At 44.8% G+C, this 27,500-nt stretch overlaps 1 protein-coding gene across 2 annotated transcripts in view; it reads left to right on the top strand.

Moving 5' to 3' along the window:
• KDM2A (lysine demethylase 2A) overlaps positions 1-27,500 on the top strand; it is a 380,937-nt gene that overhangs the window by 342,582 nt on the left and 10,855 nt on the right. For both annotated transcript variants that reach the window (XM_030185811.1, XM_030185820.1), the window contains one exon: positions 16,452-16,610. In XM_030185811.1, the coding sequence (XP_030041671.1) occupies positions 16,452-16,610 (159 nt within the window). The remainder of the gene's footprint in view (positions 1-16,451; positions 16,611-27,500) is intronic.

Here is a 27,500-nt window from a genome sequence, read left to right as displayed (position 1 = left end):
CATCACGCAGAACAAGAGGTCTCTCCTGCATCCCAACCTCCAGTCCCTGGCCCTCACAGCCTGGATGTTGAGAGTGTAGAATTTGCATCCTTGCAGCTGGCTGAGGGTGTCTCCAGGATTCTGATGGCTTTCAGAAAAGATGCCACTAAGAGATGTTACACTTTTAAATGGAGAAGGTTTGTTGTCTGGTGTGAAGGCAAGGCCTTAGATCAGTGGTCCCAAACCCGATCCTAGAGGCACCCCAACTAGTCAGGTTTTCAGGATATCCACATTGAATATTTATGAGATAGATTTGCATGCAGTGGAGGCAGTGCATACAAATCTCTCTATATCCTGAAACCAGACTGGCTGGGGTGCCTCCAGGACCAAGTTTGGGAACCACTACCTTATGTCCTTTTCTTGCCCTGCACAAAATCACTTCAATACCTCCTGCACCTCTCCGAGTCTGGATGAAAAACAACTCTGTAAGGGTTCACCTTGGTGAAAAAAGTGCTTACCGTTGTCACGTGGGAGGTAAGCCTCCTATCAGACCTCCATTTGTGTCATGGGACCTCAACATCATCCTCATCCAGCTGGTGAAAGCTCCTTTTGAATCACTTGATTCCTGTCATCTGAAGTACCTGACCTGGAAGGTCTTGTTTTTGATGGTGGTCACTTCAGCTCACAGGGTCAGTGAGCTTCAGGCCCTAGTAGCTGATCCATCTTATACGAGGTTTAATCAGAGCTGGTGGTGGGAGGCGGGGCTGGTGGTTGGGAGACAGGGATAGTGCTGGGCAGACTTATACGGTCTGTGCCAGAGCCGGTGGTGGGAGACGGAACTGGTGGTTGGGAGGCGGGGATAGTGCTGGGCAGACTTATACAGTCTGTGCCCTGAAGAGCACAGGTACAAATCAAAGTAGGGTATACACAAAAAGTAGCACATATGAGTTATCTTGTTGGGCAGACTGGATGGACCGTCATCTACTATGTTTTACTATGTTACTATCATAACAGAGTAGCTCTCCGCACGTATCCTAAGTTTCTTCCTAAGGTGGTATCAGATTTCCATCTTAGTCAGTCGTCCTATCAGCCTTCTTCCCAAAACCTCATGCCGTGCTGGTAAAAGTGCACTGCACACTTCAGACTGCAAGCAAGCCTTAACCTTCTACCTGGAGCAGATTAAAGCCCACAGATAGGTCCACCCAGCTGCTTTTTTAATTTTTACCCAAACAGGATGGGGGCAACCATCAGTTAGCACACTTTATCCAATTTACTAGCAGATTTCATTTCTTTTGCTTATGCCCAACCTGGACTGACTCTGGAGGGTCATGTCATGGCTCACAATGTCAGAGCCATGGCTGCGTCAGTTCTGGTCACCGTATCTCAAAAAAAGATATAGCGGAATTAGAAAAGGTTCAAAGAAGAGCGACCAAAATGATAAAGGGGATGGAATGCCTCCCGTGTGAGGAAAGTCTAAAGAGGTTAGGGCTCTTCCGCTTGGAAAAGAGATGGATGAGGGGAGATATGATTGAGGTCTACGAAATCCTGAGTGATGCAGAACGAGTAGAAGTAAATCAATTTTTTACTCATTCCAAAAGTACAAAGACTAGGGGATACTCGAAGTTACATGGAAATACTTTTAAAACAAATAGGAGAAAATATTTTTTCACTCAACGAATAGTTAAGCTATGGAACTCTTTCCCAGAGGATGTAGTAACTGCGGTTAGCATATCTGGGTTTAAAAGAAGGTTTGGACAAATTTCTGGAGGAAAAGTCCATAGTCTGCTATTGAGAAAGACGTGGGGAAGCAACTGCTTGCCCCAGGATTGGTAAGATGGAATGTTGCTGCTAATTGGGTTTCTGGCAGCTACTTGTGACCTGGCTTGGCCACTGTTTGGAAAACAGGATACTGGGCTAGATGGACCATTAGTCTGACCCAGTATGTCTACTCTGTTCTTATGTACTGCCTTCAGCAACATGCCTGATGCAATAGCCAGTTTGATCAGACAATCCTACAGAATATGTTGGCATCTAGAATCCAACTCTCCTAGGCCCATGTTTATTCTGTTCCAGGCTGCAACCTCTACAAAAAGACTGTATTTAGTTAAGGTTGATTGGTTTATGGTTAGCCTTACTGTTGCAAGTCCCTATTGTCCTAGCTTTGTTGTTTTCAGTGAGCTTGGTAGCTGGGTATTCCCAGATATAAGATAAATTGTCCTGCTTGTCCTTGGAGAAAGCGAAGTTACTCACCTGTAGTAGGGGGTTCTCTGAGGACAGCAGGACATGTATTCTTACATCCCCTCCCTCCTTCCCTTGGAGTTGCATTCTTTTGCTATGTTGTACTCATGGTCCCACGAAAGAGGAAGGCATGCTGTCAAAGGCTTAAAGTAACAGAACGCTGGGCAATGTCCGCACCAGGGCCTGTCAGACAATGTCACCCAGATGTAAGAATACATCCTGCTGCCGTTGAAGAACATCTGCTGCAGGTGAGTAATTTCACTTTCTGGATTTCAGGGATTTTCATTTAGCAAACTGCAGAGCCGAATATGAGCTGTAGGAAGCACTGTTTTTTTTGGGGGGGGGAGGGGTAGGTTTCAACTGCTGGCATATGTAATGACAGCCTTAAAATCTCTGTTACAACGTTAAGCACTTTGTCAAGAGTTATGACAGAGAAAAGCAAACAGTAACTGTCCATTTAGCTTTGTGTGCAAATGCTAAGGCAGCAGCTGATTCTACCCTTAAGATATCAAAAATCCCCACCAAGCAAAACATAGCTCACAGTTATTCTCTAATGTCATTTAGTTCTGTAGGCACTATTTCATTGTTTCCTGCCTTCATCAAGTCCACCCAGAGGAATGCTAGCTGTCAGGCCAAATTACTATGCTTTAGTACTTGGTGAATTACTCTTCCTATGTAGATAGAGTTATAGATGAAATATAAGATCCATAAATGCTATGATTCACACACACTAGAATAAGTATATAAATCTATCTTTATTTCACAATTCTAATAATAAAACTAGTAAATGTGATGTGACACAGTACTGAATACTAATGTATGGTTTACAAAATGACACATTTCACAGGAAACACGGTTGGTATATCCCATGCTGACCACATGTGTATACTTAATACTACTACCACTACTTATCGTTTCTATAGCGCTACTGGACATATGCAGTGTTGTATACTTACCTATTCTCAGTCTCCCTCCCTCCCTCCCCTTTCTGAATGGAAACCCCTCACCGTGGTCCAGAGCAGTGGTTGTCAACCGTTTTTCATTGTCTGAGAATTTTATTTTTCCAAGCATGTTGGTCCCAGTTTCTCTTTTCTGTTCTTTCTTTTGATCTTTTTCAAATGGGTGCTGTCCTGTCTATTGCTTTCTTCCTGTCGTCTTCTGTCTCTAACATCTTTTCTCTCTACCTACTTTAAATTTTCACCCTCTCACTCTTCAGTCCTATATGTCATTTATCTATCATCTCTTTCTCTCACCCTCTAGATCTCCTGTCGCACTGTTTCCTTGGCCTCCTATTCTGTCCTCTTTCACTCACTTCTAGTACTACACGTCTACCCTCTATACTTGCCATCCTCTTCTCACTCATCTCCCCTGAGAACACCCATGGTTTTTCCCACATGATTCCACCATGCCAAGCATCTCCCCTTCATCCTTCCTTCCTACACTCCAACATTTCCTCTTTCTCCACCCACACTTGTAGCCCGTCTCCCTGTCCTGCCCATCTCTCTCCTTCATTTCTGTAGTCCAGCATCTCCCTGTCCCCTCTTTTCTCTCCTCTACCCCTATGGTCAAGTGTTTTCTTGTCCACTGTTCCCATCCACATCTGTGGTCTGGCAATTTCCTATCCCCTCCCCTGTGGTGCAGCAACTCCATGTCCCCCTCTCTCTCTCCTGTTTCCCCCTTATTGCACAGCAGCTCTGTGTCCCCTTTCCTCCCCCCCCCCCCCACAACCTACACGGTCTGATATATCTCCTGCACCCCATGGTCTGACATGTCCCTCCTCTCTCCTCTGTTCTTTCAGCCAAGTTCTGATACTTCTCCTGTCCTCCTCTCTTACATATGTCCAGCACTACACCCTCTGCCTTTCTTTATCTCCTCCCCACAGGTCCAGCACCTCCCTCTTCCCAACTCTGAGTCTTGCACCGTTCCTTGTCCTTCCTGAGCGCCCTGATTCACAAAACCCTGTGTTCTTCGCTTGTGCCTTTAGAGGCAGGTTTAACAGACTGCCGGGTCAACCCAGATTCTTCCTCTGCAGCATTCCGCCCTTCTGATGTAACTTCCTGTTTATGCATGGACAGGATGCTGCAGAAGGAAGGATCCGGGTCTGCTTTGGCAGTCTGTTAGAGCAGCTTCTCCCACTAGCATGAGTGAAGAACACAGGATTTTGTGGACCGGGAGGCACTCAGGAAGGACAAGGAAGAGGCACTAGACTTGCATTGGGGGGGGGGGGGGGGTCCGCCATTTTCTGTTCCAGTGAGATTGGAGACGGAGATATTTTACAGGCTTGGGATTGCGGTTATTTTGAAAGATTCCCCTGAAGCAGCTATATTATTTAGCGAAACAGGGCTTCCCTGTCGGGACCTTTTGAATGTCAAGAGCATATTGGATAAGGCTGGACTTTTCAAGCATTCACACATTGAGATAAGTACTCTTGCCAAGCTTTAATATATATGAAAATTGTGTCTCCTATGCATCTGTTTGTTGGGACTTGTGGTTCAATTTATGAGAAATTTACTGAGTGGAGTTTTTTTTGAAGACCCATGACTGATAAGGCCTCCTCATTATACAAAAGGCTTGCCCTTTAAGAACGAGGAGTAGCCGAATGACCTGAGGTCTTTTTTTTCTCCACTTTCTCATGTTGTTACCAGAGTGTCCCTCAAACACGTTGCACAATAGGTAGGATAGTGAAAATATTATTGATTATAGATCCTACTCATTCCGAATTATTACAGTGGTAATTGAAATCACCCATTATTATACTGTTGCTCAATTTGCCGGCTTTTCTAATTTCTGTAAACATTTTTTCATCTGTCTGTTCTATCCCAGCAGATGGTAGTATAACCCTACAAGAATACTCTTTACCTTCACACATTGAATTTCTATCCATAATGATTCCACGCTGCTATCTGTTTCATGTGTCAGTAAAGGAGGGCAGAAGGCCAAACGACAAGCGGCGTGGTTAAAAAGAGAGGTGAAGGAGGCTATTGGAACAAAAAGAGAATCCTTCAGAAAATGGAAGACAGAACCGACTGAAGATAATAAAAAGTGGCATAAGGAATGTCAAATCAGATGCAAAGCGCTGATAAGAAAGGCTAAGAAGGACTTTGAAAGGAAGATAGCGGTAGATGCAAAAACACATGGTAAACATTTTTTCAGGTATATAAAAAGAAGGAAACCAGCAAAAGAATCAGTTGGGCCACTGGATGACCAGCGACTAAAAGGGGCACTCAGGGAAGATAAAGAAATAGCAGAAAGATTAAATGAGTTCTTTGCCTCGGTCTTCACCAAGGAAGATGTGGTTGGGATACTGGTGCCGGACAGGGTATTCGAGGCTGACGAGTCGGAGAAACTTAATGAAATCTCTGTAAACCTGGAGGATGTAATGGGGCAGTTCTGCAAACTAAAGAGTAGCAAATCTCCTGGTCCGGATGGCATTCATCCAGGGTACTGATGGAACTAAAAAATGAGCTTGCAGAGCTACTGTTGTTGATATGTAATTTATCCTTAAAAAAACGAGCGTGGTACCGGAAGATTGGAGAGTCGCTAATGTAACATCGATTTTTAAGAAAGGTTCCAGGGGAGACCCGGGGAATTATAGACCGGTGAGTCTGACGTCGGTGCCGGGCAAAATGGTAGAGACTATCATTAAGAACAAAATAACAGAGGACATTCTAAAGCATGGACTGATGAGACAAAGTCAGCATGGATTTAGTGAAGGGAAGTCTTGCCTCACCAATCTACTGCATTTCTTTGAAGGGGTGAACAAACATGTCGACAGAGGTGAGCCGGTGGATATTGTGTATCTGAATTTTCAGAAAGCGTTTGACAAAGTCCCTCATGAAAGGCTCCAGAGGAAGTTAGAGAGTCATGGGATCGGAGGTAGTGTATTGTTATGGATTAAAAACTGGTTGAAATATAGGAAACAGAGAGTAGGGTTAAATGATCACTATTCGCAATGGAGAAGGGTAGTTAGTTTCTTTACTCAGCGCGTAATTTGACTCTGCAATTCGTTGCCAGAGAATGTGGTTAAGGCGGTTAGCTTAGCAGAGTTTAAGAAAGGTTTGGACGGCTTCCTGAAGGAAAAGGCCATAGAATGTGTTAAAGGAACGTAGGGAAAATTCCACTATTCCTGGGACAAGCAGTACAAAATGCTTTGCTCTGTGGATCTTGTTGGGTGATTGTGACCTTGATTGGCCACTGTCGGAGACAGGGTGCTGGGCTAAATGGACCTTTGGTCTGTCCCAGTGTGGCGATGCTTATATCTTGTCTTATGTGAAACGTTTATTTTATTTGACTGAATGCCCTCTTTAACATATAGCGCAGGGCCCCCCCCCCTCCCAATTTGATCCTCTCTATCATTGCGATACAATTTGTACCCTGTTAACATAGTGTCCCATTGATTGTCCTCTTTCCACCAAGCACCATCACAAACCCTGAGCTGGCAAATCAGAATGGCACAGGCAACAAAGCAGCACCCTAAAAATTCCGAACACACCATGGACACTCTCAAGGGAACTTCCCTGAGCAAGGTCTCTAGGGTCACATCTACCCTGTCTACCCCCAGTGATAACCAAAAGCCTAGTTCCTGACAAGTAGTCTTGCAGAATGTGACCTATAGCAATCAACATCCTCTTAACCTTGGAAACGTGTCTTGTGCACGATGGGGGAACTCTGAGGTTACCTTTGCAGCCATCATCTCCTTCCCCACTTCTGAGCCCACACAGTTCTCTGCAAAGACTTCAAAAGGAAACACAACATCATTAACCAAAAATAGCATAGCTCTAAGTGCTCCTCTCATAAAGGCCTACATCATTCTTCCCAAAAAAGAGGAAAGACCTGTGGTCCCCAAACAGAGGACACTCAACCACATAACCCTTCAGCATGCAGCCCTACAGCATGCCCACACTGCTACTTTAGTTCTTGCAAAATTTAATGTAAGCCAGCTTACTGTCACACCCCACTAGCAGCTGGGGAACCATGGATCCATGACATGTATGCCTTTCTAACAGGAGCTTGGGCAAACAAAGATGGCTTCTATCCTTATCTGCACAAGTCAATCCCAAATCCTAGGACAGTGTGGGGATACCTTCCTCAAATACCAAATGGCTGTATTCTCAGACAGCAAGGAGGCCAATCCAGTGTCCATTCCTATGAGGACAAGTGCTCAGTAGCTAGACAAACATCCCTGCTCTCTGAATTGCAACTGATACCTTTTCCTACAACCACCGAGGAGGATCCCTATACAAGGGCAATCACCTACCCTAGATTTCCTGCAGAAACTTTCCAAGGCCCTAATTCTGGGCATAGATAAAACAGTGGAAGAGACAGATGTTTCTAATACACAGTGTACTCCAGGGACCACAAAGATAATGGCAAAACACCCTTCATTCAGTAAAAAAAAAAAAAAAAGATGGAAAAACAAGCAGGTTTTTTTTTTTTTTTTAATGTGAAAACTCTAAATCCAGCTTCCTTCTTTAAAAATCTGACATTCGGTGCTACCACAGAAAACATCCAAGCTCATATATCCAATGTACTTGCAATCTGCAAAGAAGGCACAGTCAGTAAATTCTGACTCTGTGAAGTGTGGGACTGTTTCACATGATAGAATGACAGCTGGGACACTAATGCTGGGGGAAAAAGCCCTAACATAGTAACATAGTAGGTGATGGCAGAAAAAGACCTGTACGGTCCATCCAGTCTGGTCAACAAGATAAACTCATATGCGCTACTTTATATGTATGCCTGACATTGATTAGTATCTACCATTTTCAGGGCACAGACCATTGAAGTCTGCCCAATACTAGCCCCACCTCCCAACCACCAGTGCTGCCACCCAATCTCCGCTGAGCTTCTGAGGATCCATTCCTTCTGAACAGGATTCCTTTATATTTATCCCATGCATTTTTGAATTCCGTTACCATTTTCATCTCCACTACCTCCTGCAGGAGGGCATTCCAAGTATCCACCACTCCATCCATGAAAAAATTAATTTTTCTTGAGTCTGCCCCCCTTCAACCTCATTTCATGTCCTCTAGTTCTACCGCCTTCCCATCTCCGGAACAGGTTCATTTGCGGATTAATACCTTTCAAATATTTGAACGTCTGTATCATATCACCCCTGTTTCTCCTTTCCTCCAGGTGGGGCCTCACCAGTGACTTATACAGGGGCATCAACACCTTCTTTCTTCTGCTGGTCACACCTCTGTCTATACAACCTAGCAACCTTCTGGCTACGGCCATTCCTTGTCACACTGTTTCGTCGCCTTCAGAGCCTCAGATGCTATCACCCCAAGATCCCTCTCCCCGTTCGTGCCTATCAGACTCTCACCGCCTAATATATACGTCTCCCGTGGATTTCTGCTCCCTAAGTGCATCACTTTGCATTGTCGTTTCTTTCTTTACAATATCCGTAAAATCCGCCCCTTTCTTTCCAAGCACTCTACCAAAACCCTCATCCACACCCTTGTCACCTCTCGTTTAGACTACTGCAATCTGCTTCTTGCTGGCCTCCCACTTAGTCACCTCTCCCCTCTCCAGTCGGTTCAAAACTCTGCTGCCCGTCTCATCTTCCGCCAGGGTCGCTTTACTCATACTACTCCTCTACTCAAAACCCTTCACTGGCTCCCTATCCGTTTTCGCATCCTGTTCAAACTTCTTCTACTAACCTATAAATGTACTCACTCTGCTGCTCCCCAGTATCTCTCCACACTCGTCCTTCCCTACACCCCTTCCCATGCATTCCGCTCCATGGATAAATCCTTCTTATCTGTTCCCTTCTCTACTACTGCCAACTCCAGACTTCGCGCCTTCTGTCTCGCTGCACCCTATGCCTGGAATAAACTTCCTGAGCCCCTACGTCTTGCCCCATCCTTGGCCACCTTTAAATCTAGACTGAAAGCCCACCTCTTTAACATTGCTTTTGACTCGTAACCACTCGCTTCCACCTACCCTCCTCTCCTCTCTTCCTTCCCGTTCACATTAATTGATTTGATTTGCTTACTTTATTTATTTTTTGTCTATTAGATTGTAAGCTCTTTGAGCAGGGACTGTCTTTCTTCTATGTTTGTGCAGCGCTGCGTATGCCTTGTAGCGCTATAGAAATGCTAAATAGTAGTAGTAGTAGAATTTTAATTGTCAAACATTAGACCATTCTTCTAGCTTCTGCAGATCTTTTTTCATGTTTTCCACTCCCTCTGGGGTGTCCACTCTGTTACAAATCTTGGTGTCATCCGCAAAAATGCAAACTTTACCTTCTAACCCTTCGGCAATGTCACTCACAAATATATTGAATAGAATAGGCCCCAGCACCGATCCCCGAGGAACTCCACAACGCACCTTTCCCTCATCCGAGTGAATTCCATTTACCACCACCCTCTGGCGTCTGTCCATCAAACCAGTTCCTAATCCACTACACCACATTGGGTCCTATCAGCCTGTCAAGTTTATTCAAGAGCCTCCTGTGGGGAATCATGTCAAATGTTTTGCTGAAATCTAAGTAGATTACATCTATAGCATGTTTCTGATTCAATTCTCTGGTCACCCAGTCAAAGAATTCAATGAGATTCGTTTGGCACGATTTCCCTTTGGTAAAACCATGTTGTCTCGGATCTTGCAACTTATTGGCTTCCAGGAAATTCACTATCTTTTCGTTCAGCATCGTTTCCATTACTTTTCCAATAACCGAAGTGAGGCTTACCAGCCTGTAGTTTCCAGCTTCTTCCCTATTACCATTTTGTGAAGAGGGACCATATCTGCTGTTCTCCAATTCCACAGAACCTCTCCCGTCTCCAAGGATTTATTAAACAAATCTTTAAGAGGACCCGCCAGAACCTCTCTGAGCTCCCTCAATATCCTGGGGTGGATCCCATCCGGTCCCATGGCTTTGTACACCTTTAGATTTTCAAGTTGTTCATACACACTCTCTTCCGTGAACGGTGCTATAGCCACTCCATTCTCATGTGTACTTTTGCCAGTCCATCGTGGTCGTTCTCCAGGATTTTCTTCAGTGAAAACAGAACAAAAGTATCTATTTAGCAAATTTGCTTTTTCTTCATCATTATCTACGTAGCGGTTCGCAACATCTTTCAGTCTCACAATTCCCTTTTTAGTCTTCCTCCTTTCACTAATATACCTGAAGAAATTTTTGTCATCCCTCCTTACATTTCTAGCCATTTGTTCTTCTGCTTGCGCTTTCGCCAGACGTATCTCTCTCTTGGCTTCTTTCAGTTTCATCCGGTATTCCTCTCCGTGTAATTGAATTTGCTGACAACACAAAGTTGTTCAAAGTTGTTAAATCACAAGAAGATTGTGAAAAATTACATGAGGACCTTACGAGACTGGGAGACTGGGCGTCTAAATGGCAGATGACATTTAATATGAGCAAGTACAAAGTGATGCATGTGGGAAAGAGGAACCCAGATTATAGTTATGTAATGCAGTGTCACCGACCGGTAAAGGGATCTAGGTGTCATCGTTGATGATAAGTTGAAACCCTCTGCTCAGTGTGCAGCGGCAGCTAAGAAAGAGGAACCTGAATTATAGCTACGTAATGCAAGGTTCCCCATTAGGAGTCACCGACCAAGAAAGGGATCTAGGCGTCATCGTTGATGATAAGTTGAAACACTCTGCTCAGTGTGCTGCGGCGGCTAAGAAAGCAAATAGAATGTTAGGTGGTATTACGAAAGAAATGGAAAACCAAAATGAAGATGTTATAATGCCTTTGTATTGGTCTGTGGTTCGACCGCATCTTGAATATTGTGTTCAGTTCTGGTCGCTGCATCTCAAAAAAGATATAGTGGAATTAGAAAAAGCACAGAGAAGGGCAACGAAAATGATAAAGGGGATGAGACGACTTCCGTATGTGGAAAGGCTGAAGCAGCTAGGGCTCTTCAGCTTGGAGAAAAGACCGCTATGGGGAGATATACAGGTCTATAAAATAATGAGTGAAGTGGAACGGGTAGACGTAGAGCGTCCATTTACTCTTTCCAAAAATACTAGGACTAGGGGGCATTCAATGATGCTACACACTAGTAAATTTAAAATGAATTGGAAAAAATGTTTCTCAACTCAACGTGTAATTAAACTCTGGAATTCGTTGCCAGAGAATGTGGTAAAGGCGGTTAGCTTAGCGTCGTTTTAAAAATGTTTGGACGGCTTCCTGAAGGAAAAATCCATAGACCATTATTAAAATGACTTGGGGAAAAAACAACTGCTTATTTCTGGGATAAGCAGCATAAAATGTATTGAACTTTTTTGGGATCTTGCCAGGTATTTATGACCTGGATTGGCCACTGTTGGAAAAAGGATGCTTGGCTTGATGGACCTTTGGTCTTTCCCAGTATGGCACTACTTATGTACTTAAAGCAAATAGAATATTACGTATTATTAGGAAAGGAATGGAAAACAAAAATGAGAACGTTATAATGCCTTTGCATTGCTCCATTGTGCAACCGCACCTCGAATATTGTGTTCAGTTCTGGTCACAGCATCTCAAAAGAGATGTAGTGGAATTAGAAAAGGTACAGAGAAGGGTGACGAAAATAATAAAGGGGGTGGGACGACTTCCCTATGAGGAAAGGCTAAAGCTTCCAGGAAATTCACTAGTTAAATAGTTAAAAGGTTAAATTGTACAGCGCTGTGTAACCCTAGTAGCGCTTTAGAAATGTCAAGTAGTAGTAAAGCGGCTAGGGCTCTTCAGCTTGGAGAAAAGACGGCTGAGGGGAGATATGATAGAGGTCTATAAAATAATGAGTGGAGTGAAACGGGTAGATGTGAATCACTTGTTTACTCTTTCCAAAAATACTAGGACTAGGGGGCACGCAATGAAACTAGAAAGTAACAAATTTAAAATGAATCTGAGAAAATATTTCTTCACTCACCGTGTAATTCAACTCTGGAATTTGTTGCCAGAGAATGTAGTAAAAGCAGTTAGCATAGCAGGGTTTAAAAAAAGGTTTGGATGGCTTCCTAAAGGAAATGTCCATAGACCATTATTAAAATGGACTTGGGGAAAATTCATTGCTTATTTTTAGAATAAGCAGCATAAAATATATTGTACTGTTTTGGGGTCTTGCCAGGTACTTGTGACCTGGATTGGCCACTGTTAGAAACAGGATTCTGGGCTTGATGGACCTTTGGTCTGTCCCAGTATGGCAATACTTATGTACTTATTCTTGGTGGTGTCAGTCCATAGGGATCCTAGAAGAAGTCATCCACATGTTCCCATGGCTCTTTTGCTTTTCATTTGAGGATCGATTCTGCCCCATTTGTTCCTATGACTATTTTTCTGAATCTTCAGCTTTGCAGACTCTTGGTGGCAGTTAACTTTCCTCCTAGGGTGCGAAGCTACTTTGTCTTCCCAACTCTTTTTCAGCAGCCCTGGAGACAACTCTTTCTGAGACTGTGTGGTCTGACACGTTCACAAAGCTTGCAGTGTAGACTGTTCAGCTGCTTTCTACTCATTCCCACAGATAATCAAGATGCCCTCTACTTCCCCGACATAGACCATGTACCGGCTTTATCCTCTGTGTTGGGACTGTACAACTATGACAGTCGGTTGTCTCTTCGAGTCTGCTTTTTCACGCCACTTTTTCAACGGATAATTCGGCCATCAGACTGTACAAGGTCATGTAGCCGCATGAGTGGTCTCTTCATAGAGACGTTACTTTCAGGTTCTTCCTATCCTGGAACATCCTGGCGCTATATCTCATGGTTTCTCAAGTACATTGTCCCGTACTTCCATTCTGTTCCAGACTCCAGGTCCGTAACAAGCTACCGTCACTTACATTTTTCCCTTTTCTTTGGAGAACAATCTTCTCTATTCGTCTCCTCTCATCTCCATATTAGGGCAAGGGCTCTGTTCCCGAACAGGTTGGACTAAGAGGCCAGCACTCTGATGCATCCTTCTTGGCCTCTGTTCTTTTGACTTCCTCTTGTTCTGGAATTCTCTTTCTGAGCTTAGTGGTCCCTGCAATATTCTTACCTTCTGCATATTTCTGAGTTTAATCTGAGTCGGCTCGATGGAGATTCGCCTCAGTTTCCTAGGTGTTTTCTCTTTGTGTGAGGGATATGCCATTTTACACCTCCGTAACTGTTCTAGACCTCTGCATCAGTATCCCCATTTGATAAGAGATGTTTTTGCGCTGCTTATTTTCCTTTCGGTGGGAATTCTTGACCTGGCTGTTCTTTCGGCTTGCCGGGACAATGACCTTTGGTAGTTTTTCTTTCATCGTAATGGAGTGGTTCTCTGCATGCACCCTGGATTACTACCTCAGCTTGTGTCAGTGTTCAATCTTAGTTCTCTTGCCTCCAGCCTTTTCGCAGATTCATGCCTATTGCAGATATGTATTTCACTGCAAGTGAGCATTGGCCTACATCCTTGATACGACCTCAGGCTATTTCCTCAGCGTTCAGTTTCCTTTCCTTCGACGGGATAAGGGTCACCATCGGGTATACAAAATGTCCATTTGGCTGCTTCATTATTTTTCTTTTCCTGATGCCCAGACTGGGCTACCAAGGATAATCCACTTCAGATTTGCAGTATCAGAGCCATGACTGAATTGTTCACTTCTGTTGGGATGCTTGGCTAGGCTGCTGTGTTCTCTTCATTCCATACGTTTACGTCTCGTTCCTATTTTACGTAGCATGTCTGCGGCATCATTCCCAATATATCCTTAGATTTCAATGAATAGTTATGCACTTTTACTTTTATTTATTTGCTACATTTGTATCCCACATTTTCCCACCTATTTGCAGGCTCAATGTGGCTTACAATATTTTACAACGACAATTACATTAGTGGAATGAGAATTTCAGAATATAGATACGGATAAGGTGCATAAGAATATCATGGCAATCATATTAACGGAATAGGAAATACAGAATTAATACAAATAAGGTGTATAAGAATGTCATGTAGGATTAGAAGTGGATAAATAGATAAAACATAATTATATCAGGACAAGATATATAATATTCAGTAATGAGGATGTAATTAAAATAAACAGAATAGAAGGGTTCCATAATAATTGCATTTGGTGTAGTTTAGGAGTCAGTTCGTTGTGGGGGATTCTTTTTGTACGTCTTTTTGAACAAGTCTTCAAAAATTTCCGGAAGGTTGTCAAGTCGTGTGTTGTTCTTATGGTGATTGGTAATTCATTCCATAGTTGTGTACAGATGTATGAGAAGCTAGATGCATGTATAGATCTGTACCTAAGTCCTTTGCAGTTAGGATAATGGAGGTTTAAGTAAGTACGTGATGAACTTTTGTTGTTTCTCTCTGGTAAGTCTATTAGGTCTGACATGTAAGATGGGGCTTCTCCATAAATAATTTTATGAACTAAGGTGCAAATTTTGAAAGCAATTCGGTCCTTTAGTGAGAGCCAATGTAGCTTTTCTCTAAGGGGCATGACACTTTCATATTTTGCCTTTTCGAATATCAGTCTAGCTGCAGTGTTCTGGGCAGATCAATTTCTGCCCATGGTAGCATTTTAAAAATACGCTGTTTGATAAAGTCATACATATGTACCAGATAACTTTTAAGCTCCTATAGTAAAAAGAATTTTCAGTTGAAAACTTAGGGGCTCATTTTCGAAACAGAAAAGCGTCACAAAGTGGCAGATGGACTTTTTTTGTCAAAACATCCAAATCGCTATTTTTTAAACCAATTTTTAATATGTTTTTCAAAGCAGTTTACCTGCAGTGGCTCCAAATCACAAGGGGGTGTATTTGGAAGTGTGTTGGAGGTGGGATTTCGGTGTTCCCAAAACTTGAACGTTTTTCTGCCATAATGGAACAAAGCAAAAACATCCAGGACTAAAAGTCAGACATTTTGTTGTAGACCTGTTTCAATCATGACTAAGTCACACAAAGGTGCCCTAAATGACCACTGGAGGGATTAAGACATGACACCCCTTACCTCCCCCAGTGGTCACTGACCGCCTCCTGTCCCCCAAAGATGTGAAAGAAACAGTACATACTAGGCTGTATGCCAATTTCAGATAGTTTGGCCAGTCCTATTAGAGCAACAATCAGGTGCACTGTAGAGAAGATGACCCAGGTCCATATACCACTCTGTTACACTTGTGGTGGAAACTATGAGCTTTCCAGAACCCACCAAAAACCTACTGTACCCACATACTACAGGCGACACCTTCAGCCTTAAGGGATACTGTAGTGGTGTACAGTTGGGTACAGTAGATTTTTGGTGAGATGTGTTCCTGGGGCCTTTTATATGAAGTTCACTGAAGTGCCCCCTAGGGTGCCCCACTGCTCTGTTGGGATGTCTGTGTGTCCAGTCTACTAAGAATTCCCCCCCCCCCCCCCCCCCCCCCAATATATCCCAATTGTTTGTTTTTGTGCGTTTTTCCCTTGGATTTTTCATGTTCCTTTTTTTTTTCTTCTTTTTTTTTTTTTTTTAAATGGACCAAAAAGATAAATGCATAGAGCACAAAAACATAAAATAATAATAGTAACAATATTAAAATATTAACAATAATAAAAATAACAAAAACAAAAAAACTTTGGGTTCTGGAATCCAACTCCACCCGCCTAGGCCTGTTTTTGTACTGTCCCAGACTTTGCTTCCGACTATTTGCATGTGGCTACCGGTTTCTCTATGTTCTGACGAGGTACAAGACGTCATTGGTGGTTCCTGGTGCGCCTGGTAGCTAGGGATTCCCCAATTGTGAGAATATTAACCTGCTTGTTCTCGAGAAAGTGAAGATACTTACCTGTAGCAAATATTCTCCAACAACAGCAGTCTGTGTATTCACACATACCCTCCCACCTCCCCTTGGAGTCGTCTTTTATGCTGTAGTATTGTACTGTTGGTCCTGTGTTCGCGTGGCGGGCAAGAAGGCACTGGAGCATGTCTCACACTCCAAAGAGCTCTGTGAAAAGCTTAATACAGGCTCTGGACCGGGCAACACGGGATTGTATTACTCAATTGTGAGAATATATACCCTGCTGTCCTTAGAGAATTGCTGCTTACAGGTAAGTCTCTTCGCTTTCCATGTTGTGCAATTGAGACCTTACTCTACCTTCAAAACCATGTAGGACTTATAGTGCACTGAAGTGTTATCCCTTTGTCTCTAAACTGAGAGAGAATGTTCAGCAAATTAAAATCTGGGAAAGCATATTGAGAGAAAGGAAGGTTTGTAATTTCAGTCATAAGAACATAGCCATAAAACGGGTTGTTTCCTCTCTTTATTCCTTCTTTCTTCACCTCTCTCCAACAGGTTTAAAAGACCTCATTTTAGCCGGCTGCTCGTGGTCAGCTGTCTCTGCACTTAGCACTTCCAGTTGCCCCCTTCTCAGGACACTTGATTTGCGGTGGGCTGTTGGCATCAAAGATCCACAGATTCGGGATTTATTAACACCTTCAACAGAAAAACCAGGTATGTTTATATGAAAATTTGATGGATAGCCTTCTTTAACATGTAAGTCGAGATGTAAGTCAAGGCGATTTACATTAGAAATACAAAAGAAACCGACAAAGATAAGAAAAGGAATGCCATAAAATTCTAGAACAGAAAACACACACATTAAAAAGTCCATATTTCTGCACTGGAATCTCGGGTACCTCCAGATTCACTGAAGGAATGCCCTGGAGAAAAGGTAAATCTTTAAGTTAGTCTTGAAAAATTTCAAGGATGTTTCTGCTTTAAAGTCAAGGGGAAGGCTATTCCAGAGATATGGGGCCAAAAAATAACACTTTTATAGGTTACTTCCCAATAGGCTTTGCATGGACTAGGCAATACTAACCTATAATTGTTCACTGAATGCAAGCAATGAGAGGGAGCATAAGGAACAGCTAATTTTGCTAGATATCCTGGAAGCCCAGTAGGAACAGCTTTATGGGTTAACATAAGAATTTTAAACAGGATAGGCTTATGAATTGGCAACCAGTGTAATCTTATCAACAAGTGCAATGCGTGGTCCTTTTCAAAACACAGCAGATGAGCAACCGTGTCGCAGGGTCTGCAGTCTCTTAACTTTGTAATTTGGGATACTGGCATAAATGGCATTGCAGAAGTCAGCTGTGAGCCAACAAAAGCATGATACAATGTATGGACCACACTAAAGTCAAGAATGCCCCTTACTGATTTTTACCTTATGTGCAAAGAAGCCTTGCTTTAAGATGTGTAGAACTATGAGTTCAGAAACTAAACTAGAAGTCCAGAGTCTCACCTAAATATTTCCGCAAACTATTGAAGACCCATCTCTTCAGCAAGGCTTACCACAAAGATCAACCAATGTGAATATACATAAATCCTCCACACATAGTTAGAAGTGTCTTATAATATCTGCTTGTCACTACTATCATGTCTTATCATTATCATGTTACCGTGCCTATTTTTCTATTATATTTCCTCTATCCATGATGTATTGTAAGCCACATTGAGCCTGCAAAGAGGTGGGAAAATGTGGGATACAAATGCAATAAATAAATTGTGTTACTGGCTTAATAGGGGTAGCAAATAGTACAGGGACCAGAGTTGGTACTGTTACATGATTGGTTAGCCAAAAGCAGTTCTATCTAGATTTAGAATCAAACTTTTTTTTTTTTTAATCATGATGAAACCTGGTCCAAACATTTCTGAAGAAGTGTAAGAGCCAAGTGAATGATGAAACATCAGCATAAAATTATGTACTAAGGCCTGTGTGATACCCTGAGCAAGGGTTAAGGGTGGGCCAATGGAAGAACTCAGACGGACAACAAGATATACTCAAAAATAAGTATGTTGACTGCTGAGGCCTGTTACTTCACATGGCCAGGAACATAAGTTGGACATAAACACAGCCTCAAGCAGGCCTCTGGCCAAACAGTCTGTGGCTGGTGGGGCTGCCACACTCCAAATACAGCCTTTAAGTTCTTGGTTCTTCTCAAAGTCCCAGGTCTGGCTACAGCCAGACTTCAAAACACAGCTTGCAAGTCTAAGTCGAATAGCAAAGGTGGCTTATCTCGGCTAGGTCATGATCACTGCACATCAGCAGGAAAACCTTTACACTACAGGGCAACTTCTCTCCTCTCCTCCTAGGGCCTCTCTAACCTATTCAGCTTCAGGGCTTTTAGATCCATCCTCGGCAGAGTAGTGTGCCCTGCTGCAAGGAAACTGAACTGCATGATCCGTGAGGGAATGCTCTTCATTATACCCTCCCCCTCAGCTCAACCCTACCAGGTTGAGCGCGTGTTACTACCTGGGGCACCCCACCTAGGTGCTAGAGGGTAGCACTCAGTAGGGTATCTGGGGCTCCTGCTAACACCACAGGACCACCAACCTGTCCTCGGGCCAAACCCAGACACCCATCCCAGACAGGCACCGTGCCTGTCACCACCATGTGGATAGGGCACAGTAAGCACAGCAGCCATTGGGCCCCACCACTCCAATGGCCTTATGATATCAGGACTCGGCCATCCGTCTTTCACTCTGGTGCCATGTCCTCAGACACTTGGCTTGGGAAACAGTCACTTCTTGCGGTGATGTCTGTCCTTCTTTCTCCAGCACTGCTTTGATCTCCCTGATGTACCTCACTCCAGAAAACATTGGTCTGAACTTTTGCCCCAACCTCTGGGGTGTCAGATTGACCAGCCTCTTCAGCATCAGTCAGGTTAACACCCTTCCTGACCTGGTACTGCACGTCTACCCATCATCTTTAGCTCTCAGGGTTACAACCCCCAGCACTTGATACAGCACAAGCTCCAGACGAGCAATCTGTACCTCTTCCAGTTGCCCTTCCATCTTTCTCTGGCCTTTCTCAGCCTCTCTCTTCAAGTAGTGGCTTATACTCCAGCGACCCAGCCTCCATGCAAGGCTCCTCTTTACACTGGGCCCTCAAACTCTCCACCTCTTGCCCTGGTTCTACGTGAAACTCATGGGGGTTCCCAGTCTCCAAAAGCTACAGCATAATGTCCCTTAACTGTTTCACAGTGGCTTCCTCATAGCCCTGCAGCAGCTCACTTAGGATACCTGCATTTGTGTTAACTGTTCTCCAGAACTTAGGGACACAGGACTGGCCCTCCTCCTCAATGTGGGTCAGACTACTCTTTAGGAGAACAGAAGAACAGTGACCCTTATAGGCACACAAACCAAACAATCACAGCAAGGGTGACTAAAGAAAGAGCAGCAGACGATATCTGAACCTACGTCTTTATTATATCATCCAGGATTCGACACGAATTGTGTTTCAGCCCACAGGAGTCTTTATATGGATGTCTGTTGTGACAAGGCTAAGCTCAAAACAATACAGATGTTGTCCTATGTCTTTCTGCTGGTAAATCAGAGTAAACCACTTGTCCATTCAGCACTCGCTTGGTTCTCCACTGAACCACTTTAGTGACTGCTCAGACTAACGCCCCCTAGTGTTCACTTCTTGTTTCCAGCACACCTTGAACATGAGCCCTTTCAAGCTCTCAGCTGGCCATCCGTAGAGCACCCATAATGTCTGAATTTTCTGTCAGCTGTCTCCTTAAGGCTTCCACTTGGAGAAACATCTCGCTGGTTTGAGCCAGGACATGTACACTTTGCATCAGCTGCCTCTTGGTCATTTTATCTGAGCAACTTTCTTGATCTGGGTATCCATATACCCCAACTTCCTCAAGGTCTCCCTTCTGGAGACTTTCATCTGGGCCAGCTGCCCTTGCAATGTCTGCACTCTTTCGTTCAACAGACACACATTTTCTTGGTGTTCCTGCTGACTAACACACTCAGTGGTGACGTGGCACTGTAACCCTGTCAACTCCTGAGACAACAGTGCATTCTCTTCCTGCAGCTGGATGCATACATTTTGGGCTGCTACCTCTCTTTTACAGTAGGAAGAGGAGTACATCTCCTGTACTTGACCATGGAGGTCATCGATCCTGCCTTCCAACACTTGGACTTTGGACCTTCTCTTGCTGCTCCCGGCTCCTCTGCTGGAGATAATAGTTGTCCCAGCATCTGAGAGTACTGTTCTACTGGCACTGTTACTGCAGCTGCTCTTCTTCAGCTTCTGCAGCCTTTGCTTTGGCCTGATACCATCAATTCGGAATGTCAACAGGAGAACTTGGTTCTTCAACTGCTTGTTGCTGCTGTGTCATCTCTCCATCCTTGGTTTTCGTTTTGGACTTCCTTGCAGCACAGGCCTTTCACTTGAAGTTCCAGCTGCTGGCACCACTCATGTGACTGGCTAGTTTCAGCCAAGGCATTCTCCCATTGCTCCTCTACAACGCGGGTGAGTTTCTTTGCTCCTTCCACTTCAGCAAGCAACTCCTGTACCTGCTGCAGTGTCTCAGTGGAGGAGTTCACACAGGTTACCTGCTCTTGCAGCTGAGTAACCTCCTCTGTCTTCTGCTTCAGACAGTTCGTCAACTCTGTGATGACCTGCTCTCGGTCACAGTTTATAGGCACAGCTTCTTGGGTCTTAGTCTTCAACTGGGCTCTCAGCCATGCATTCTGGCTCTGTAACCTCTCTCTCTCTCTCTGTCCCTCACTGTAGCTTAAGGAGATTTCCAAGGCCTAGAGCTCCTCCAGCCTTTCTTGAATTCCTGCCTCTGCAGGGTCCCTTCCTAGTGACTGGACACTAAGTTGCCTTATCTGCTCCGCCTGCTGTTCAATGGTTTCCTGTAATTCTTTCTGTTCACATTTCTACAGCAGTACAGATACTCTGTAGTTCCTCCCCATACTTTTCCGTTTACTGTGCAAGGGCTCCCATCAGCTCCACTTTCTTTCTTGCCATGTCCTGTAGCTTGGCATGATCTTCCTCCCACTTTTCTCTTTGACTTTGCAACTGGTCCTTAACGTCTGCCAGCTGCTGTTGGAGGGACTTCTTTTTCTCTCGCAGTTGACAAGCATACACAGCGGCTTACTGCAGTTCTTCATCCAGTATTTTAATGTAGCAATCTGCCTCCTCCACAACTCGGCAATCCGCAAGGGGCTTTGTCTCCTCCCCTGGTTGAGACATCATGGCAGACAACCAGTCCAGGTCTTATGTCACCTCTAGACTACAGGGTTGACTTCCTTGCACCTCTTAGGCTACACATGTGACAGGCACTTAACCTCTCTGTTGTTCATAACAGGTCCCCTTTTTCTTCTTGGGGCTTCTAGACTTGGGTTGCAACTCACTCCTTTGCACTTGCAACGCACTCCTTTCCACTTGCTGTCCAGCCGCTTGTCTGACTTTTGGCTTTCTGCTTTTGTCAAGGCTCTTAACCTCCTGAATCCCTTTGACTTTGGTAGGTCACAACTTCTTCCTTTTTGGATATTCTGTTATCTTCTTTCCTCCTGGGGAATTTTCAGCTACCCTAGTTCCGCCGAGGGGGGGGGGGCAAAATTCCCCGGGCCTCCAAGGGGGGCCCGGCACTGGGGTCAGGCCGCCGGTGCTACAGTCTCACCTGCCTGCCTCCTCGGCTCCGGGCCCCCTGCATTCAAAGCGGCAGTCGCAGATCGCCTCTCTTCTGGCCTTCCCTCCCTGTGTCCCGCCCTCGCGGAAACCGGAAGTTACATCAGACGAGGGCGAGACACAGGGAGGGAAGGCCAGAAGAGACGCGATCTGCGACTGCCGCTTTGAATGAAGGGGGCCCGGAGCCGTGGAGGCAGGCAGGTGAGACCACGGACTACAGCGGCAGGGGGAGAGGCGGGGTGGCCTAGTCTCTCGGCGGCCCTGAGCTACCCCAGTAGACTCTCTGTCAGCCACCCCTTGTGACTGTTTCATGGCCCTCTTTTTGGCCTTTCCCTGTTCCTCAGCTGTGCCCAACTCCTAGGGCCAGTAATCCTCTGAATTTACAGTGCATTACTGCAGGGCTAACCAGATTTCCTGCCACTCCTGGTCCCAAAAGCCCATCCTGGAGTATTACTTCTTCAACTGTAAAGGTACACTCACTAGTACCCCACCAATATATTGCTAAAGTACTGGCTTGGAACAAGTACTCCATTCTAGGATTTCCAACTGCTCCAGTTGCAGGTTACAATGCAGCAGTTTCTTCAGCCCACAGCTTGGAGTCTTTTACTTCCTCTGGTCTGCTATGTATTCAGGAGCTGACCTTGTTTCAGGACACCTAGCTCTGGCTCTAACTTTCACACCAAAAGTTTCTGAACTGCCCCAGCTGCAGGTTCTTTGGCAGCAGTTCAGCCTTTAATACTTTACTCTGTGCACAGCTTGTAACCTCAGACTTTTCTGCTCAGCAGTTTCCTAGAGCCAGCTTCTCAATAGCAGCTCCAGTTCCATCTTCATTCCTAGAGCCTGGAACGGCTTTCCCTGGCTGCTCCAGCAACAGCGGCAATCTTACTTTCACTTTTGCATAGAAGCTGCCTCTGCTGGTGCAGACTGCAGCTCCAAGCTTCTAGTGTTCAGCACTCTGCTGTTTGTAGCTCAGTCTGAAGCCACAGCACCATTTCTCTCACTGTGCTTTCAACAGGGAGCAGTTTTTATGGTACTTTCCCACTTTTAAACTCATTTTTTATTTCCCTCTCCCTCTTCCACCTTGCCATCTCTCCTAGCTAGGTGTGGCTTGTATAACACACTGTGCTGCACTTTTCTGGCCCCTCCTTTCCAGTCTTCCTGCGCACTCCAAGCCAGAGGTTACTTGGTGCACTACAGCACTGCACACTTTTCCAAACCCCTACAGAGAAAATAAAACCTGCTTATCCAGCACTTAATAACTTTTTATTTCCCTGTCTCCCTAAGGCAGAGCTATTCTCCTTGGCTTTTTTAATAAACTCTTCCCCCAAACTGTACTGAAGCCGCCTGCCCTGGAGATCTGTGGGTTGTCTCTTTTCTACAGAAACACACACACAAAAACCCCAAACTGCCACCATTTGAGATACCCTGAGCAAGAGTTGAGGGTGGGCCGATGGAAGAACAAGTATTTATTTATCTGTGTCCTTAGGCCTGTTACTTCACAGGGCCAGGAACATAAGTTGGAAAACCTTCCTCCATTCAATAAACACATTCTCAAGCAGGCCTCTGGCCACATTACCGCTGTGGCTGGTGGGGCTGCCATTCCTCAAACACAGCCTGTAAGTTCTTGGTTCTTCTAGTCCTAGGTCTGGCTCCAGCCAGATCTCAAAACACAACTTGCAACTCTCAGTCAAATAGCAAAAGTGGCTTACATCAGCAGGGAAACCCTTATACTACAGGGCAACTTCTCTCCTCCTAGGGCCTCTATCGGGGCCTCACTGATCTATTCAGCTTCAGGGCTTTTAGCTCCATCCTGATCTGAGTCCCGCCCTTCTGATTCAGTAACAGTTTCATCAGACTAGTGTCCCCTGCTGCAAGGAAGCTGAACTGCATCATTCATGAGGGAGTGCTTTTCATTATACTATCCACTCCCTCACAGCCTGCAAGTCGAATAAGGTGTGCAAGTGGGCTGAAGTAAATATTAAATAGAATGGGGAGAGGATAGAGCCCTGTGGGACTCCACAAGTCAAAGTATGTAATTCAGATTGACCACTTGCAATGATAACCCTAAAAGAACGATTTTTGAATAAGATATAAACCGTTTCAGGACAACACCTGACAATCCACAGTTAGCAAGATATTGAAGCAGAAGGGCACGATCAATCCAATGACACAGCCAAAGCAATATATCCTTCACTTAGTAAAGAGGTCAACACTATCTCTGTACTAATGCCAGGTCTAAATCCTGATTGGCAAGGGTGAAGAATTAGAGTTGACTCAAGTCAAGCCTGTAATTGAACAAAAATGGTGCTTTCAAGAGATACAGGGGATACGGGAAGGAGGGGAGAAAATGATTTGTAAATGTTGTGTAATGTTGGAAGCCACTTGGCTTTATTGGATGTCTTCAGTTGGAGGGACAAAGTGAATACTATGGTTATAATGTTTTGTTTAATAAAAATGTATAAATTGGAAAAATAAAAACGGTGCTTTCAATCAGTTTAGACTGAAAAGGTAGATTTTGAGACAGGACGATAGCTTGACGGAAGGCAAGAATAAAGGGTAGGATTTTTTAGAATGGGCCTAATTAGAGCAGACTTAAGGGATTCTTAAGGGGTCAGAACACTACTAAATAGCAATTATTCTGGACTTGTGTCTAGGGGAGCGTAGCTCTTTAGCCCAATGACTGACTAGTTGTTGTAAAAAGGAACAATGCCACAGATCGAATATATATTATTTATTAAGTAAAGAAATATATATATATATATATATATATATATAAATAGTTCTGAAGCAAAATGCCAAGCAAAATACAAAATAACTTGCTATAAAAAAGATTATCACCCAAAATATAGATAATGGAATATGATTATCTTAATGGACCATAGGTAGTGTATCCTGTTATCTCACCCTGCAGTCTGTGGCAGACTTCCAATGGTAAAGAAGCGGATTCCTCCTCTTAGACTCCAGCTGACGAATCTCTCAGTCCAGGAATGAAGTCCAAGATATGTATTCTGGACACAGATTACACAGTCATAAGTAAGGCTGTAAACTGTAGCTGAGCGAACCTTGTGAATTTGTTACAAGGTATGCAGTTCACTGGTGTTTAGGAAAATCAGTCTCTGGCTATTCTCGAGCCTTCTATCCACCTGCAAGTCTTCCGGTCGTCTCCTCTATTCTTTCCTCTTCAGTCCAAACTTTTGGTATCCAAGGGTCAGATGATACCTGTGGACCAATCACAGATGATGTAATCATGTCCAGCCAGCTTCAGGGTCAAGAAGCGAGCCTTTGTTCTAGTATCGATGACAAGCAAACCTCCCTGTCTGCTCACATACTCCTAGAGCCATGTGTCTCTCTCCTCCAATCTTCCCAGGAGTTAGCAGCCAGTTTGCAACACAGAATATGTCCTTGGATGCAGTCATCTTGCTATGCTCAGCATTAATGTTCCTTTGACAAAGCTAGTTACTGATGCATACAGGCCACAAGCTGTAATCCATATTGTTATAATAATGATGGTGGTCACTTCAGCTCACAGGGTCAGTGAGCTTCAGGCCCTAGTAGCTGATCTATCTTATACGAGGTTTAATCAGAGCCGGTGGTGGGAGGCGGGGCTGGTGGTTGGGAGGCAGGGATAGTGCTGGGCAGACTTATATGGTCTGTGCCAGAGCCGGTGGTGGGAGACGGGACTGGTGGTTGGGAGGCAGGGATAGTGCTGGGCAGACTTATATGGTCTGTGCCAGAGGCGGGGCTGGTGGTTGGAAGGCGGGGATAGTGCTGGGCAGACTTATGCGGTCTGTGCCAGAGCCGGTGGTTGGGAGGCGGGGATAGTGCTGGGCAGACTTATACGGTCTGTGCCCTGAAGAGCACAGGTACAAATCAAAGTAGGGTATACACAAAAAGTAGCACATATGAGTTATCTTGTTGGGCAGACTGGATGGACCGTGCAGGTCTTTTTCTGCCGTCATCTACTATGTATAGGCCAAGACCAGCAAAGGTGAGATCTCAGGTAAATACTCCTACAGTAGTGACATTTTTCCCTATTGGTACCTTTCTAAGAGAATCTACAGAAGGAAGATTAAAAGAGGCCAATTCAGAAGTGAGGGTAGAGGAAAGAAGAGTGATTGATTATGTACAGTGGGTGATCCTAAAGAAGAGCATAAAGAGGAATCTTTATTTTTTTTTTTGTTTCATATTTTTATTAAGGTTTTTCAAGCATAACACAAAACAAAAAGGAAAAAACCAAAAGTAACAACAATCCATGGCAAATAAAGAAACAAAAATGAAAGGACAGAACAACATCAGCATTACATGACAATACCCGTATCAAATCAGCAATTCCTCAGTGACCCTCCAGACCGGTCAAAATGCTTGGGTTATGCACGCCTACCAGCAGAGGGAGACTGAGAACACTAAAACTTAAACCAACATAAGCTAGCAGCTAAACCCCCAGCAGCCAGTAAATCTCAGTCTCCTGCAGAGGGTAGACGTGCAGCCTGAGCAGTCAGTCTGGTCTAGTAGGATTAGATTTACTTGGCTAGTACCCTGTACTTGGAATTTTGAGTGCTTCGGGATAAGCGGGTCAAGTGGGATTCACTTTCCTCTGGGGAATTTAGCCATTGGGTGGCTATTCCTCGGCTGGCCTTGGGTTAGGCAGCCCTGTGCCTCGGCTCCTGTAGTGACAGGAACCTTGAGAGCCATAGCTTCTGGCAGGTTTAAGCTCTCTGCTTCTCTTTCTGAGCTATCTGCCTTTTGCCTCGGCTCCTGCTCTGCAGGAACCTTGAGTGTTTTAGCCCCTGTCAGCTTGTAGCAACTGGGCTCTGGTGTGAGTGTGAAAAAAAAAAAAGAGGAGCCTCAGACAGCGTTTGGCTGCTTGGCAGTGCTTTGCTGGTTTGTTTGGGAAGCTGACAAAGAAGCCTGTGAATTTTCAGCAAGTTTGAGAGAGCTGGGGTGATTGTGTATTTTTGGTGTGTGTATCGCTTTAAATTAGCAATGTTGGCTGGAAAGCCGTCGCGCTGCCATTCTTTTGCGCGAAGGGGCATAGACGCGCCGGGAGCTCAATGCTGCTGCTGCGGGGAGCCTAAACAGTCTGATTCTTCGCCTCCGGTGTTGGCTGCAGAAGTTTCGGGTAGCGGTAAGGCTTTGCCCGGTGCTGATTTGCCCTCCGGGACCGTAGCAGCGGTTCCAATTTTGGTGGGAACCGCTGCCATCTTGGATTCGGGCGTCCCGGGGGATCTTCGCGCCCTGTGTTGGATGCTCCGGGGCAGAGTGTTTGCAGGCCTGCTGAGGGTGCGGGGGCTATGGGGTTCCCTCCTGAATTTATTTGGACCATGTTTCAGGCTTGGCAGGCAGGCCCTTCTCAGGCAGATTCTTCCAAGGGAGCAGGGCCTTTGGTAGCTAAGCGACAGCGTCTGGATTGGCCAGAAGAGCCAGACTGGTTTACTTTGCCTCCCTCAGACGACGAGGGTAGTCTGTTGGGGGATGAGTTCCTGGGGGACAAGTTCTCTGAGGAGGAGGGGCCCTGGCCAGGCGAAGATCCCTCGGTGGTGCGTATTTTTCCCAGGGATGAGCTCCCAGAGTTGATTGAGCAGGTAGTATCCACTCTTAGGTTTGAGTCCCCTGAACCGGTGGTAGCGGAGCCTAAGCAGCTGGACCCCTTAGTTAAGGGAATTTGGCGGACAGCGCGCACTTTTCCCATGAATTCAGATCTTAGGGATATGATTGTCCAGGAGTGGTCCTCTCCGGATTCTCCTTGTAAGGTGAGCAGAACTATGGCAAGACTATATCCTATTCCGCAAGGGGATAAAGACTCCTTTAAGTCGCCGACAGTGGATGCGGTAGTGACCACGGTTACCAAGGCTACAGCTATTCCCGTTGATGGGGGGGCTGCCCTCAGAGATCCACAGGAAAGGAGA

This window comes from Microcaecilia unicolor, chromosome 1, assembly GCF_901765095.1.
Source record: "Microcaecilia unicolor chromosome 1, aMicUni1.1, whole genome shotgun sequence".
NCBI classification, from domain to species: Eukaryota; Metazoa; Chordata; class Amphibia; order Gymnophiona; family Siphonopidae; genus Microcaecilia; species Microcaecilia unicolor.
Note: the sequence above shows the minus strand (reverse complement) of the source record. Positions and strands in the feature narration are given on the sequence as shown.